We start from the raw sequence: 14,674 nt of genomic DNA, 5'->3' as shown, positions 1-14,674 counted from the left end.
AGCGAAGGAGAACTGCGTATTTGGAACCAATCGTGCGGCCTGTGGTTTCGAGTTACGCTGACCGCCGCGCGTCTGGCGTAAACCAATCCGGACGGCGTTGACGAGGGTCGTCCGTAGCCAGCGGTCCGGAAAGACCACTCAAAGTTGCCGGAGAAGACCAAGGTCAACCGGACCTCTTTTGGGTCCCACGTGGAGTCTTTGCTTTTGCTGACAACCACATGGGAGACGTGGTACACAAACTGCTTCATTCATGAAGCTACTCCTCTGCTTTCATTACCAACCATTTTCTACCAGACGGTGCCATTTTCAAGACACTGAAAGCAGATGGAAAAGGAAGATGGGTGCCTCGACAGCTTTGCGCAGCGGCAAGCGTGTGGAAAGTTTTGGGGGGGGGGGGGCTCGCCAGTGGGTTGGTTCTCAGGGGTCGTAGCCAGGGAGCAAGCGCAAGCTGGCTTTATTTCTTGCCTCGCCTCCAACAGCTGAGCATGTGCGAGGGCGGGCCCGCGAGGGCGGGCGGGCGACACTACATGGCCGGCGACCTTCAGTGCCGCAAGTCCCGGTTGCCGGGCTGCGCCATCCGGTTTTAAATTTCTCTTTTGCCACATTGATCCGCCACTAAAGAGCAATACAGTGATGATGTGTCACAGTTAGCGTCCCGGCCATATCTCAGATTGTTTAAGCGACGACATTTCCTGTCATGGGGCTCGACAACGTGCAGTACGTAGTTGGGTGACTTGATGTTGCGTCACAACACGCCCAAGCAGTGTGCTGAGCTTGCGTTTTGCATGCCGTCCTAAAATGGCTCTGTGATCTAAGAGCGCCCGGGTTAAAAGTTACAAAGCAAGATCATTTATTTGTTTTTTCTTTCAATAAATAAAACAGTCGTGTGCACAAGCAAGCTCCCACTCCCGTTTGCTCCCGCACACATGACAGTGTGGCACCCATGACATCATCACTTACAAATTCGTCAGGGTGCGAGGACCTCGTGGGAGGAGCGACCCGATGATGTTCATAACGTGCCGCTCATGATGGACAGGAACTCCTCTTGGTTGACTGTCGAACAAAGGCGCGCCGTCATTTCCTGTTTCTACTCCTACGTACGTCAGAGAGCCACATTTGCTAGCTCTAAAGCATTGAAGCGCTCACTAGCCACGTAAGAACTCGTATTTTCATGATTGAATTTGGACAAATGAAAGTAGATGCCAGTGACCCATGTCGTACGGCAAATGGTGACGTGGGAGGACATCGCTAAAGGGCAGTAAAACGTTGCGGGCGAACACGACGGCGTGACTTACTTTCGCCGTCACCGTCGGTGTCAAAGGCGTCGATCATACTGCGCAGTTCCTCGTCGCTGGTGTTCTCACCGAGCTCCCTGGCCACGCGCTTCAGGTTCCTCAGGCTGATGGTTCCCGACTCGTCGTCGTCAAAGAGCCGGAAGGCCTTCAGGATCTCCTCCTTGGGGTCGCGATCCTGGATCAGTCCGCTCACTGCGCGCACACCGACGCAAGTCAGCGAGGGCTCTGCCTATGCAGGGGGGGGGCGGGCTACACTCACCCACTTCATTGAAGTCCTCAAAGGATATTTTGCCCGTTTTGCGCCTGTCATAGTCCTTCAGGATCTGCATGACATCCACCTTCTTCACCTCAAATCCCAGCGCTCGCATCGCCACCTGATGGCCAAACAAAGAACAGTTCACCAGAGAGAAAATGTTCACACATGATCAATTATTGGTCCGGAAAAAAAAAAGATAAGGAATTTTTTGGTGTCAAGTCACCTTCAACTCGTGGTAATCAACTTCATTGTCTTTGTCCGTGTCAAAGAGCTCAAAGGCTTCCCGAATTTCGCGTTTCTGCTCATTGCTCAGCTCCTTCCTCTTCTTCCGTTTGTTCTTGTCTTCAAACACGTCACTGGTGCTGCAACACAACACCATAAAAACACAGCAGACATGTTATTTCAGGGTCGAACTTTGCAGGAGCCCAAAAAAAAAAACCCAGCACCAGCACTTTTTGTCATTTTGGTTTAAACAGTGCAATGTAATTCAAGTGACCTTTTAACATTCATCAAATTGGGACAAAAAAAACCAAGAAAAAAGGTGTAGCTCCAATCACGATTTTAGAGTTTATCCATGAGCGTTTGCGGACAGTTTGTGGTTCTACAAATCCGCCCCAAATGGACCCCAAAACATCGCACGCGTGCAACATGAAGCGTGAATGAAGCCATTCATGTCTCACTTTTGCGTGACGTCTGCGTCCTCGCGGTCTTCACTCATCGTTCTCCCAGCAAGTCAACTTGAAGTTTCGCCTAATTTGTGTTGTGGCGCAGGTTGACTACAAATGGCCCAACGTGACGTGACGTGACGGACGACATTGTGACATGAACACATTTGTTCTCATCCGGCAACGTTTGCTTGATGTCAGCCACGCGTAGCAAGCTAGCAGGCTAGGCTAAGGTTAGCTTCCGTCAGCGGCGTCAGAGAGGCGCTCAGCTTAGCTTCGCTTGACGTCACCATACTGCATATAGCGTCACCTTGACCTACCCGGACTCGCTCATGCTGGCGGGCGGCTTCGGTGACGCTCACGAGACCACGTCGCGTTTAAAGTTGAAACATTGTCACAAACAAAAAGCCACACAAACGCCGCCATTGAGCGCCCAGCCAGAAAATCATTTGTCCGCGCTCGATTGGAGCTTTCTTATTAGTCGACAAGTCATTCCCGATTGGTCCGTGGCGGCGGGGGGGGGGGGGGGGGGGTGCAGTCCGCCCGCGCAGTGTTATGTTTCGTCGCCAGCATATGACGTCATCATATACGTATTCTCTTTGAATAGGGATGAAAATCCATTTAAAACCGAAATAAAAATAACAGATCAGTCGGTTACGTTTCCAGCATGACGTCATCATATACATATTATCATCGAGTAGGGATGGAAATACATTGAAAAAGAAAATTAAGATAACACTTCATCATATAAAGTTTAGACACACTATTCATTTTTTGTGATGACGTTCCCACGGGCGCTTTACACCTGCCTGGACCGGATAGGAACCCGCATCCCGGGAAAGTCGAGCCGTTCGCTTCCTTTTTCCACTAATTTGGTGGGGGTTGATCATGAAGACGTCCATCGGCTCACCGAACCCCGCCCTGAGCCAAATCCAAAGTGTGGAAAGATGATCTTTGTGCTCCATGGCGAGTCTGTTGGGACTGCTCCCATTCTGCTCTCTTGCATGTTGCCATTCTCTTCTCTTCATTTTTCGTCACGCCTCATTGGTGCTATTCCTTTTTTGTTTTTTTACTTCACTCCGTGGTCATTCTGTGGCGTTTGAGTTGACGCCGTGCCATCTAAACGGCCCGCCGCCGGCTGACCTTTATCCAAACTGCTGCCTCGACCTTCCGCAGTAAAGGTCACTGAGCCTGTAAGACCTCGTCTGTCTGCTCGCGGCATTTGCTCTGTTGAAGCGCGACGACTTGAGCTCTTTCTCTTTTTCACCTAGGCTCTGGTGGTTTTTCTGCCCGATTCGGATGTGGAAAAGGTCCTTTGGCGTCAAGAATGCGGGCGGGACATGTCAGCAAAGTTTCAGGGGCCCGGGATTTCGGAACACGCGGCCCACGTAGAGGAGACCCAGAATGGAAAAGTCGGCCTGGTTGGGTCGCGAGCTCGTTTCAGTCGTGTTGCAAAGACCAAAGTCCAAACGTCGGTCCTTTTGGTTCCCATTTTGGAGGTGGACAAAGACAAACGTTTGGTCTGAGTGCAAGCAAAGTGACAAGAAATTGGATTTGGTGACAGAGTAGTAACGTGATCAACACACCTTGGCTGTGTTTGGATTTGTAGCTCCGCCCCCCCGCACTTCTCCCTCCTCCCCCTTGCCATCTGCGCGTCACTGACCGGTTCGTCCGTCCGTCCGTTCGTTCGTTCGTTCGTTCGTTCGTCCCCTTACCGTTTGTCCTCAATCGCATCTTAGCCACCGGAGAGGACGCCGCATGCGCTTTCTTCATCCACACAGCAGGTAAAGTAAGACATTGCTTTTGACGTCTGGAGCTCAGAAGCGCAGCTTGAAGCTCTTGCTTTGTCCCAGTGAGATGACAAATGAACTCGGTCATATCGCTTCAGGGAGAAGAGAGTGCATGGCAGCTTTGATACCTACCTTCCAAAGTTGAAAAGGTGCAAGCCTTCCTCCCGTTTTGCCTAGCTCTTTTTTCTTTTTCTTCACTTTTTCTTCTCTGCGTCGAGGTCGTGTTGACTCTTTTCAATATGAATCGCAATCCGTTGAAAAATGATTGACTTTGTATTCTCTCTAACTATAATATCAACAATGTCACACTTTCCGATGGAGGAGAAGCTTTGTCAAGTGAAGTCAAGTGACAAGCAAGTCCTTGTTGGTCTCCGAGACCTGTGGTGGCTCCACCCATTTCCCCCTCCGTTCACGTGCGCGCACACACACACACACACACACACACACACACACCATTGAGTCCAATTGATTTCGTGTAATTGACCCCCATAGAAACTTTGCGCTGAATCGGCGCAGTCCCGCGCGCGCGGCGTGTAATTCGGAACATGTGTGTTTTGCGTCAAGCCTCACACGTCCGTCCGTTCGTTCGTTCACAAGGTTGCGCTCCACAGCAACAGCCGTTTTTGGAAATTCCCTCGGGGCGACCAATACTCTCAGACCGGCCCTGGCTCCAACTCGATGAAACAAACTTTGAGCGTTTTATTTTGCAGTGAACCGAATCTGCGAGTGGCGACGATGAGCGGCGGCGCCATTCGTGCGCTGACGATGGCCTTGCTGTGGCTGAGCGCGGCCGATGGCTTCCGATCGTTTTCTCCCGAGCCGGAGTTTTCCCCGAACGTCCACGAGACAGGTGAGCCATTTTCTCGAGTCGGCATTTTTGCGCCGCGTTTTTCTTTGCGCACTTTAGCGCCATAAGTCCCACCACAAGAAGGATCAGCACAATGACTTGAATTGCGACACGAATTCATAATCCTTGCAATCCAACCTTTGGCAGACTTTTCTACAAATTCAACTTGTATCGCAAGCCACCGCGGCAAAAAAAAAAATAATAATAATAATTTGTCCGATTTGTGTATTGGCGCGCGGCAGACAACGAGCAGCCGGCGCTGTCCGTGACGTCACAGCCTTCCCGAGTGTTGTCACGGCGCGGCGGCAACGCCACCTTACCTTGCACCGTCCGTCGGGACGGGTGGCCAGCGCCCGATGGAAAGATGAGGATCAAGTGGACCAAGCTGACGTCCGGCTTGCTGACGGAGGTCGACGCGTTTGCCTTCTTTGTGCGTGCTCGGTCACGTGAGTGAATCCGTATCTGACCGCAGGTGGATGTTTTGGCTGCCGCCGAGCAGCACAAGAGAAGCTACGGAAGTTTCCACGGCCGCGTGCGCCTGCGGAGCTCTTCCCCTTGGGACGCCTCGCTGGTCATCGATGACATCACTTTGGACGATTACGGAAGCTACAAATGTGAGGTCATCGACGGGCTGGAGGACGCCGCGGCGGTCGTGTCGCTCGACCTGGAAGGTGAATCGTCGACCCTGCAATTGAGTGCGATTGGCCGGTCGATCAGCGGGTCGGTCGGTCGGCCGACCGACCCGCCGATCGACCGGCCGACCGGCCGGTGTTGCTCTCTGGGGCTGAAAATGGGGAAAGGCCTGATCTGGTGGGACCTCTTTTTGGGCTGGTCACGTCCACTCAATTTCCTGTGGCTAAGTGAAGCTTTAGGGGCCACTGAACATCCCAGGTGTCCAGCAGCCTTGGCCTTTTGAAGGGGCCCAATCGCAGACCGCATTGCAGGGGTGGTGTTCCCGTACTCCCCCCGGCTGGGCCGCTACAACCTGAAGTTCCGTGACGCCGAGCGGGCCTGCCGGGAGCAGGACGGCGTGGTGGCGTCCCCGGAGCAGCTGCGCGAGGCTTGGCGAAGGGGCCTGGACTGGTGCAACGCCGGCTGGCTGAGCGACGGCTCGGTGCGCTACCCCGTCACCTCCCCCAGGGAGCCCTGCGGCGGCCAGAACACACCGGCGGGCGTGCGCAGCTACGGCCCCAGAGACAAAGACTCCAGCCGCTTTGACGTCTTCTGCTTCACGTCGCACTACAAAGGTGAGCTGCTGATTTGTCCGACACGAAAACAGCGCCCCGTGTGGTCAAGCTGCCGCCCCTCCCCGCAGGTGATTTCTACTTCCTAGCGCGGGCGGGCAAGCTGACGTACGGCGAGGCGGCGGCGGCGTGCCGGCGGGACGGCGCCCGGCTGGCCACCGTGGGCCACATGTACGCCGCCTGGAAGCTGGCCGGCTACGAGCGCTGCGACGGCGGCTGGCTGGCCGACGGCAGCGTCCGCTACCCCGTGGCCAGGCCCCGCCCGCGCTGCAGTCCCGCCCGTCCGGCCGTCGGCTTCCTGGGATTCCCCGACAAGAAGCACAAGCTGTACGGCGTCTACTGTTTTGCGCCCGGACGCTGAGCGGCACGCCGGCCGGCAGACGCTCTCGCTAAAAAGTGTTTTGCGTTCTTTTGCTCCGACGTCATTCACGGTGTTTCCCTTTTTCAAGCCCCACCTCGACACGTTCCGAGCCACCGGCAGAATTGGTTTTAGGGCCGTGCACTTTGTTGGGAATAAACAAACGCTCCATCCAGCCCCCTTTGGCATGTCACCGTATTCTTCCAGATTCATCCATCCATCCATCCATCCATCCATCCAATGCACAGTAAAATTGGAAGGCATGAATAAACGGAACAATATAGCAAGAGAGGATTGTATTAATTCGCCACTCGGCGTGTCAAATGTCACCATCCCGGCGCCGACAGCGACTTCAGCAAGCGCCGCTGTCCGTCGTCCTTCTGCCGTCGCTCACCATCGGTCGCCGCGCGGTGGAGGTGGGCGACGAGCGCGTCGCCCGTGGTCTGTGCGGGAAGTTGCGCGTGATAGGTCGCCGCTGAGAGGAAAGGAAATACAAGACAGAGTGAGAAATCAGACCCAGCGAGTTTACGACAACGTCACGGCCCTCGACGTTGTTGCTTTGACAATTTCAGCTTCTCCAATTGGGGTGGGTCATCATCTTCAAAGCTTTGAAAACCAACAATGGACATGGCTCCAGTTTTGTGTTTCGTTCGGGGCTGCCTTTCAATGAGCTTGCATGGGAAAGACGGGCGCTCTGAAATGACTTCCAGCGGGAAGCGCCCCGATCTCCGCCTCCATCCTACTCACGGCTGACACAGGCCACTTTGGGGACTTCCCATCGGCCGTCGGAGCGGCAGCGGACGGCGGGGGCGCCCCTCTGGACCAAGCCCGGCTTGCAGCGGTAGCGCGTCAGGGCCTTGACCTCGTAGCGGAAGCGGCGAGGGCCAAACACGCTGGCGTCCTTCACGGCGGGCGGCGGCCCGCACCACACTGCGGGTAGGAAGGGGGGGGGTGAGGCAGGGTGAGGCCAGGGCGTGGCCGCGCGGGGGCGTGGCGGCGCGGCACCTGCGGCCTTCTTGCAGGTGAAGCCCAGACGGTAGTTGCACGGGACGTCGTTCCAGCGGCCGCCGTCGTGCCAGATGAGGACGGCGCAGTCCTCGCCGGAGCGGAAGAAACTGTCGGGCTGGTTGGGCCGCCAGTACTCAAATTGCTGCGCAGGCAAACAAACGTCAACATCATCAATATTTGCCCCCGAACTCGTAATCTTTGTATGTGACCCATAACTCACCAGGGGATTGCCGTCGATCCAGCGGAAGTCTTTTTCAAACATCTTGTCGCTGAGGCCGATCCACTGGTAGTCGCCGGCCAGACCTGCGTGCGCACAGCAAGTCGGAATTGGCGCCGGGCCGGGACAAAGCGGCGGCGGCGGCGGAGGCGCCGCTCACCATTGACAAAGTGTTGCTCTCGCAGCGACAGGATGCTGGCCAGGTGAGCGGAGTGGACGCGGCACTCTTGCTCGGCCGCGTCCCAGCTGCGAGGCTGCTGGAAATGTTTGTAGCAGTGAGACTGGAACTTGTGCCAGTCGGGGCCGCACGGCGCCGGGGGGACTTGTTGGAGGCCGGCCGACGGCGAGGTGAACTCCTTTTGGCGGAGAGTGGCGGGCCGAGGGTCCGGGTCAGCGGGGTCTTCCGTCGCAGCGTCTCCAAAGTCCGGCGTCAGATGAACCGGGGCGCCTGGTAAAAACTGTCCCGCGACGGGAGCTCCGTGCTCCCCCGAAGCCTCCCCGTCCCCCGGCGTCTGGGCGTCATCTGGGTCAAAGGTGGACGCCCGCACAGCCTCGGCGAGGACCCCGGCGTCCCGCCTCGAGGGACCCCCGAGTTGCGCGTCGTCCGTGGTGGAGTCCCAGGATGAGGCGGAGGGACTGGCCCTCCTCGTCGGTGACGCTCCGGCTGGGAAGTCAGACAGAAAGCCCAGATGGTAGGCGTCCGTCACGCTGGGCTTCTCAGACGGCGTCGGGCTCTGCTCCTCCGCTGACACCCCAACGGGGGCGGCGCTCTCCCCTCGCGCCTCCTCCGGCGCTGGCGGGTCAAGCATCACCTGATTGGATGAGGAGCGGGACATTTCATAACACCGCCGCGTCAAGTCAAACCACATACATTTGCAGTCGGGCGATTGCAGCTTTGACCTACTTTCTCCGGAGCGTTTTTTTTTTTTTTTTGCTCTCTTTTGTTTTATTTGTCATGAAAGCCCTACGTTCGTACGATGCGTTTGGTGCCGTCGACGAAGCCGACGGTCGGCAGCGGCGCTTCTGCGGCATCGGAGTCTCCGCTGCCGAGGACCGGCGCGTCCATCCGCAGCGAGCGGTCGGTGATTTGCGCGGTAGCGACAGCGCTTCCCGCGGGTGAGTTGAGGAACTGCAGGATGCGATCAACTGAAAGGAAAGGTGGAAACACTGATTGCAGACTTCCAAAGTCAGACTTTACTGGAAATCAATTTTTGATGACTACAAAAATAAAGTGACAAACAAATGCTGATGAAACTTCCAGTTGCTATAACGTGATCATGTCAACAACATCAAATATGCATGGGGTTCCTCAGGGGACTCTTCTAGGTCCAGGCCATTTTGGCGACAAGAACACTTCATGAGTTAGTTTAACCACTGGAAGTCGCATTCAATTCAAATCAATCAAAGGCTCATTGATCGGCAAAAGTCGTCCTGGCCTACCCGATTGATTTTTGTCGTGCACGTTGACGATGATGACGTGGAGCGGTGGCTCGACCGTGGACTCGCCCTCGCCGGCTAGAGGTACCGATCGGTCCGCGCTGAAGGTCGGAGCTTCCTTTTTGAAGACCGAGGCTGGGAGAAGCGGCGCTCGAGTCACGCCCTCGACTTGCGGGTCGGCGCCGCCCGAGGCACTCCAGCGGAGCGGCCGCGTTGTGGCTGGAAAAGGCGGCTCCGCCTGTGTCGGCCTGTTCTCCGTAATGACGTCATCACGCCACACCGGACGAGTGAGGGGATTTGTTTGACGTTCAGAGAAGTCAGAAGTGCCGCCGGGTTCTGGTCCCACCCCGGTACTCTTTGGACCCGTTAACTTGGCTTCTGCAGAAGAGGAAGAGAGAATTTCAACTTCAAGAGGGACCAAATACCTTTCTTTTTTTGTTTCATGTTCAAAGTAAACAATTGCAAAATGACAGGAGGGAGGGAGGGAGGGAGGTGTTTAAAAGCTGGCGAGTTGCTCGCCAGAACCAGAACCTCCGACGGCCAAAGTCAACAGCGGCGTTTATGTTCCTCCTGCGTCAGCTCACATTCACCTCAATAGCGCATGTTTGTGCTGGAAAAAAATAACGTGGCGGGCGGGTGGGTTCCAGAGGGTATCGAGGCGGGCGTCGCTATTCCTCCGACGACGGCGCTAACCGTAAAAGGACAAAAGGCAGCAGTGCATTGCTTCCAGACGCCCGTCGGTTCTGTTTTTGCCCCCGGTCGGTCAATGGGCCTCAAAGATGCAAACGAGACGCGCATTTGCCCATCAAATTTCCACGCGAGTGCCAAAAGTTGCGCAAAGGTCACCTTTGAAGCAGTAGGCTCCGTGCCTGTCCTGCGGGTCCGGGTACCCCGTCTGGTCGTGGTACTTGTAGAGCGTGTGGACGCCCAGCTGGCCGCCGCCGCACTGCGGGCGGGGAACGGTGACGGGGTAGCGGACGCTGCCGTCCGACAGCCAGCCGTAGTCGCATCGGTTCAGGCCCGCCGCCCAGGCGGCCAACAGTTGCCCGGGCGACGCTAACGTCGCTCGGTGCTTCCGGCACTCGGCCGCCGCCTCCTGCAGGGTCAGCTTGCCGCCGGCGGGCCGGTAGAAGACCTCCCCTGAATGGAGCGCAAACATCAACAGTGACATTGGCTGAACTGGAGCTCCGGCGTTGTACACAATGGGCACCACATTTCATTTCACTTTTCAGCTGTGGGCCTTGGGATGGGTTGGCACATTTTTTGCCACTCCAAAGAGTAGCGGCGTTTACCGTCTAGTTTGTCAACGTAGCAAAAGACGTCGTATTTCTCGCTAGCCATCCGGACGCCGTACGTCCGCACGCCGGGCCGACTCTTCAGGTCGCCTTGGCAGCCCGGTCGGGGTTCCCTGATGGGATATCTGGAAGAGAAAGGCGCAAGGAGCATTTGAGCGGGCCCGGCGCTCGGCCCCGGCCGCCCACCTGACGGAGCGGTCGGCGAGCCAGCCGGCGTCGCAACGGTCCAGCCCGTCGTGGAAGGCGGCCGTCAATTGCTCCGGCGTGGCGATGGCGGCGTCCGCCGACCGACAGGCCTCCACCGCGGCCTGGAAGTCCAGGGAATAGCGGCCCGTGCTGGCCCGGTAGTGGAAGACGGCACCTGCCGCCAGCGCACACCTTGCTCAGCGTTTGCCGCTCAAGGGCCACATCGCCGGGCGAGGCCACACAGACTCACCCCTGACGCCGAGGGTTACGCCGCCGCGTCGCTCCTCCATCCCTCGGGCCACCTCGCATCGATAGCGGCCGGCGTCGCTCGCCCGCAGCCCGACGATGGCCAGGGTGGCCTCGCCGTCGGCCAAGGACACGCGGCCCGCAAATTCCTGGGCCACCTTCACGGCGCCGCCCCGGGCCACCACGACCACCTTTTCAACGCCAGACTCCACCCGGGTCCATTTGACCCTGGGCTGCTCGGCAGCGGAGGCGGGCGCCGGCGTGGTCGATTGGCAGGGGAGCAGGACTGTGCCCGCCAACGAGGCCTCCGCGTGCCAGCCGTGCTCCGTTTGGTCCGCCGCTGCGACGGCAATTTTGACTAGAACCTGATCATAAAAGCTTTTTTTTTTTTTCTTCCAAAGAAACTTTCAAGTCACCTGCATGGGGCCGGGCAGAGGACGCGCACAGCAGAGGCAGCAGGATGGCCAGGACGTGACCGCGCAGAAGCATCACACCAAGGTCAGACGCGCGAGACGGGCCCGTCTTGGAGGACTTTGATGGATTCGGGCCGCAGTCTTTTCGGGTGTGATGTAAAAGAAGCGCTCTGGCGCTCTCTTGTGGCACTGATGAGCACTTACGCACTCGGTTGCACCAAATCACCAGCTTTGTCGAAATCCGACTCAGTCCACCCACGTGAAGCTGCTCCATTGAATCCCTGCCAAATGGTGGCAAAGGAGAAAGCGTTTGCGTCAAACCGGGCCCTGGATGACACAAGGCGCTACTTTACGGACCAAAGAAAACTCTTGCAAATGTGCACAGGAAAAGGAGAGAGTTTATGACCCAACGAGAACTGTGCGAATGCGAGAACCCCAGGCTAAAGCAGTTGAGGTCATTTTGCAAAATATGCAGGGCCCTCGTGTTGCGTCACCGACCATTTGTTTGCTTCAGCTGGGACGCATCTTTGGGGAGTCGCCGCATGCGAGCTGGGAAATTGTCATCCGGCCAAAACAGACACGTGAAGCGCAGCGGGAAAATCTCTTCAAAAAAGACGGCCCAAGGAGCCCGCCGGCCAAGAATCCCACTCACCTTTGGGAGGCGGACCAGGCGTGCGCTCCGCTCCACGGGCTGTCGCGCGGCTCCTTCCTCGTCGACTCCAGCCAGGCAAGTGAGCGCATGCGGCGCGCGGCCCAGTCCACCGAGGCGGGCGGGACCGACAAGAGAGGGCGGGCAAAACAAGGAGCCCAACAGGCCTGGCCACTTTTTATTGTAGTAACAATCATTACGCTGCTGCGCACCGTCCCAACGTCCGAGGCTAAAGCCCGGGAAAGACAGACGTCTACAAAAGCCGCTTCTTCTTCTTCTCATCCATCTTGCGGGTGTCACAAGTCCTCAAAGAGGTCCTCGACTTCTTCTGCCGCCGCCGGCTGCTGACTGGCTGCCGCTGGGGAGTTGCTCCTGCTAAGGAAGGAAGGAAGGATGGAAGGAAGGAAGGAAGGAAGGAAGGACAGAAGGAAGGAAGGAAGAAAGAAAGAAAGAAAGAAAGAAAGAAAGAAAGAAAGAAAGAAAGAAAGAAAGAAAGAAAGAAAGAAAGGAAGGAAGGAAGGAAGGAAGGAAGGAAGGAAGGAAGGAAGGGGAGCAGGTCAATGGGACGATGGGACTCGTTCCTTGTGAGAGAGGAAGTGGAGCGTATGGTTTGCAAGGCGCAAAACTGCAAAGACCTCTGAGCTACCTTGCGTGCGCTGGCTTAACGGCCGCGTCCAAGGCTCCCGGGCGGCGGAGGCGCCGCTTGCGACTGGGCGCCACGTCGGCGATGTCGCTCAGGCTGTGGTCGTACGGGCCGGGGGAGAGGGCCCCTAAAAACACAAAGGCGCACGTTGAGAGCGACAGACAAGTCCCAAACGGCTCCCACGCTCTGGGTGAGATGTCCGGACTGAAATCCAGCGCAGCCCCTGCCTTAACTGCATTCCAAAGTATCGGATGGCTCGGCCGTAGCGCCGGGAGATGCGACGGCCTCCGGCGCCGCGTCCTCGTCTCCCTCCGCCTCCTCAGCCGCCCGCTCTCGTTTCTCGCACGCCTGGCCGCTCCTGCCGAGGACACCAAGTATCGGACGTGGGCGCTCCGAAGCGTGGGCGAACGACGTACCCGGCTTCCCGGAGCTGCTCGAGCGTCTGTCGCAGGCCGCGCATCTTGGCTTTCTTCTCGTTGAGGACGTGAAGAAAGCGAGCGTAAAGCTCCGCCTCCAGGGCCTCCTTACCGCTGGCGTAGCGCTCCAGCCTGGAAAAGAAAACCGCAGTTAACAAACTGCAGGCGGCGCAGCCAGGACAGCGGCGCCTGGAGGACCGGTCGCCGCTGGCCATACGCGGCAGAGACGGACGGCAAATATTTACTCGGCGCCGATGCGGACGTGTTCTCGTCGCAGCCGTAGGTTGTGCTCCCGAAGCTCCCGGTTGTGGCGCTCCAGACAAGTGGCTCTCTCCAGACTGCGGGTCAGCAGAGCCCGGACGGTCCGCCGGGGCTCGGCGACGGGCCCGAGCCGCGCCGAGCCCAGCCTGAACTGCAGCGGGACAACGAAGAGACGGTGAAACGGCCGGCCCCGCGACACGCCTTCCAGTCGCGGCGCCCACACACTGATCGGGGCGACCGGTCCAGGGCACGCCTCACCGAGATGTCCTTGTGCACTTTGTCGTAGGTCAGTGTGAGGGCGCCGTCGGGTGTGGCCGGCGCCAGGGCGAAGCGATAAGAGTGGACGCCCGCCTCCCCCGTCAGCGCCTCCCGCAGGTCCTGGACGTACTTCTCCGTGGACATCTCCAGTTCGGCCGCCTCCTGGCGCACGGACGCCTCGCTCGCTGGGAAATTAGAAGAGCCAATAGTGAGTGGTTCACTGAGGAAATGATCGACTCCCAAAAATATTGGATGGCGACGACTTCATGAAAGTTGGAGACAGAGGACCGGAGGTCCGACCTTCTCCACTCCAAGCGTGCCGTCCGTCGCTGAGCAGCAGCTGGAAGCCATGGGCCAAGCCCCGCCCACTCTCGTCCACACGCAGGAAGTAGGAGGAGTCGGGCTCGGACGAGAGCGGGATTTCCCTCACGTACGAATGCATCTCTGCGGACAGCTTCCGGACAGAAGAGACCAAACTCACGCCAATGACAACAGCCAGCAGAGCGTCAACTGTGCGGATGACAACACGGGCGAGCGACGACATTCGCCGCCAAGTCAAACCACACACATATGTTGAATGCTAAGCTGCTAGCTCGCACGGCGCTGGTCAACACGGCAAGTTTGAACGGCCGACGCGACGAGCCGAATGCTTAAAACGGAATAAAACACACCATTAACCTGGCGTTACACGCAATAACTTACCCACTTGTGTTTTCCTTTTGCCTACCAATTGGTTCGGATAAAAAATGGTCGCACTAGCATCTTTTCTGTTCGCTAACTGCGGCCGGCAGGCTTCTCAAGTTCCGCCTACGTCATCATCGGGCGACAAACACCGCATCGCCTCATTAACATAAGAATTTAACAATGAATATACGATTTTGATGATTATGATTAGGTACTTATATATATGTGTGTGTGTGGTGGGGGGTCTTTGTTAATCTTTGATGATTCAAATAAAAGACATGATCACAAACAATGCAGCAGCTCCTTGTGTCTCCCCCTGTATGAAATATGTTGTGTGATTCAGAGGTACCATTTGAACAAAGTGTTGTTTTGCCGCCCCGAGAGGCAAAGGCAACAAAGCTGCGTGCCGCGTGTCGTGGAGAAGGGAAATGAAGGGATTAGGACCAGCTCAGCTCTGGACCAACTCGGTACTGGACTTCAGATAACATGCATCTCCTCCAGCAATA

The 14,674-nt window shown here is 57.1% G+C and overlaps 4 protein-coding genes across 11 annotated transcripts; 1 reads left to right on the top strand and 3 right to left on the bottom strand.

Annotated features, from left to right (window-relative positions):
- Positions 1-820: 820 nt before the first annotated feature.
- Positions 821-2,704, bottom strand: cetn3 (centrin 3). 2 transcript variants are annotated; one of them, XM_085926119.1, is made up of 5 exons: positions 2,232-2,490; positions 1,775-1,913; positions 1,555-1,669; positions 1,296-1,487; positions 821-1,053 (listed from the first exon to the last, which is right to left on the bottom strand). In XM_085926119.1, the coding sequence occupies exons 1-5, from the start codon at positions 2,267-2,269 to the stop codon at positions 1,010-1,012; spliced, it is 528 nt and encodes a 175-aa protein (XP_085782245.1). In that variant the 5' UTR covers positions 2,270-2,490; the 3' UTR covers positions 821-1,009. The 2 variants fall into 2 exon arrangements, with proteins under 2 accessions (XP_085782245.1, XP_085782246.1); XM_085926120.1 differs by lacking the exon at positions 2,232-2,490 and adding an exon at positions 2,537-2,704 and having other exon boundaries at positions 823-1,053.
- A 156-nt stretch (positions 2,705-2,860) lies between these two features.
- hapln1b (hyaluronan and proteoglycan link protein 1b) lies at positions 2,861-6,681 on the top strand. 6 transcript variants are annotated; one of them, XM_085926111.1, is made up of 9 exons: positions 2,861-3,409; positions 3,488-3,881; positions 3,956-4,000; positions 4,105-4,155; positions 4,717-4,856; positions 5,096-5,262; positions 5,326-5,524; positions 5,798-6,100; positions 6,169-6,681. In XM_085926111.1, the coding sequence occupies exons 3-9, from the start codon at positions 3,975-3,977 to the stop codon at positions 6,456-6,458; spliced, it is 1,176 nt and encodes a 391-aa protein (XP_085782237.1). In that variant the 5' UTR covers positions 2,861-3,409; positions 3,488-3,881; positions 3,956-3,974; the 3' UTR covers positions 6,459-6,681. The 6 variants fall into 6 exon arrangements, with proteins under 6 accessions (XP_085782237.1, XP_085782236.1, XP_085782241.1 ...); XM_085926110.1 differs by having other exon boundaries at positions 3,488-4,000; XM_085926115.1 differs by having other exon boundaries at positions 3,488-4,000; positions 4,070-4,155.
- Positions 6,682-6,736: 55 nt separating this feature from the next.
- LOC147048529 (brevican core protein-like) lies at positions 6,737-12,103 on the bottom strand. The gene is made up of 13 exons (XM_085926109.1): positions 11,910-12,103; positions 11,261-11,538; positions 10,849-11,184; positions 10,599-10,773; positions 10,410-10,537; positions 9,964-10,257; positions 9,121-9,495; positions 8,657-8,826; positions 7,841-8,492; positions 7,684-7,766; positions 7,461-7,605; positions 7,203-7,385; positions 6,737-6,930 (listed from the first exon to the last, which is right to left on the bottom strand). The coding sequence occupies exons 1-13, from the start codon at positions 12,101-12,103 to the stop codon at positions 6,782-6,784; spliced, it is 3,162 nt and encodes a 1,053-aa protein (XP_085782235.1). The 3' UTR covers positions 6,737-6,781.
- A 34-nt stretch (positions 12,104-12,137) lies between these two features.
- Positions 12,138-14,312, bottom strand: xrcc4 (X-ray repair complementing 4). Of its 2 annotated transcripts, none has more exons than XM_085926117.1 (8): positions 14,187-14,312; positions 13,785-13,994; positions 13,485-13,669; positions 13,211-13,377; positions 12,966-13,097; positions 12,783-12,907; positions 12,553-12,676; positions 12,138-12,281 (listed from the first exon to the last, which is right to left on the bottom strand). In XM_085926117.1, the coding sequence occupies exons 2-8, from the start codon at positions 13,924-13,926 to the stop codon at positions 12,203-12,205; spliced, it is 954 nt and encodes a 317-aa protein (XP_085782243.1). In that variant the 5' UTR covers positions 13,927-13,994; positions 14,187-14,312; the 3' UTR covers positions 12,138-12,202. The 2 variants fall into 2 exon arrangements, with proteins under 2 accessions (XP_085782243.1, XP_085782244.1); XM_085926118.1 differs by having other exon boundaries at positions 13,785-13,938.
- Between the last annotated feature and the right edge of the window lie 362 nt (positions 14,313-14,674).

Source organism: Syngnathus leptorhynchus, chromosome 12 (genome assembly GCF_054491065.1).
Source record: "Syngnathus leptorhynchus isolate UIUO chromosome 12, UIUO_Slep, whole genome shotgun sequence".
Lineage (NCBI taxonomy): Eukaryota > Metazoa > Chordata > Actinopteri > Syngnathiformes > Syngnathidae > Syngnathus > Syngnathus leptorhynchus.
The sequence above is the reverse complement of the archived record's forward strand: the minus strand, read 5'-3'. Positions and strand labels throughout refer to the sequence as shown.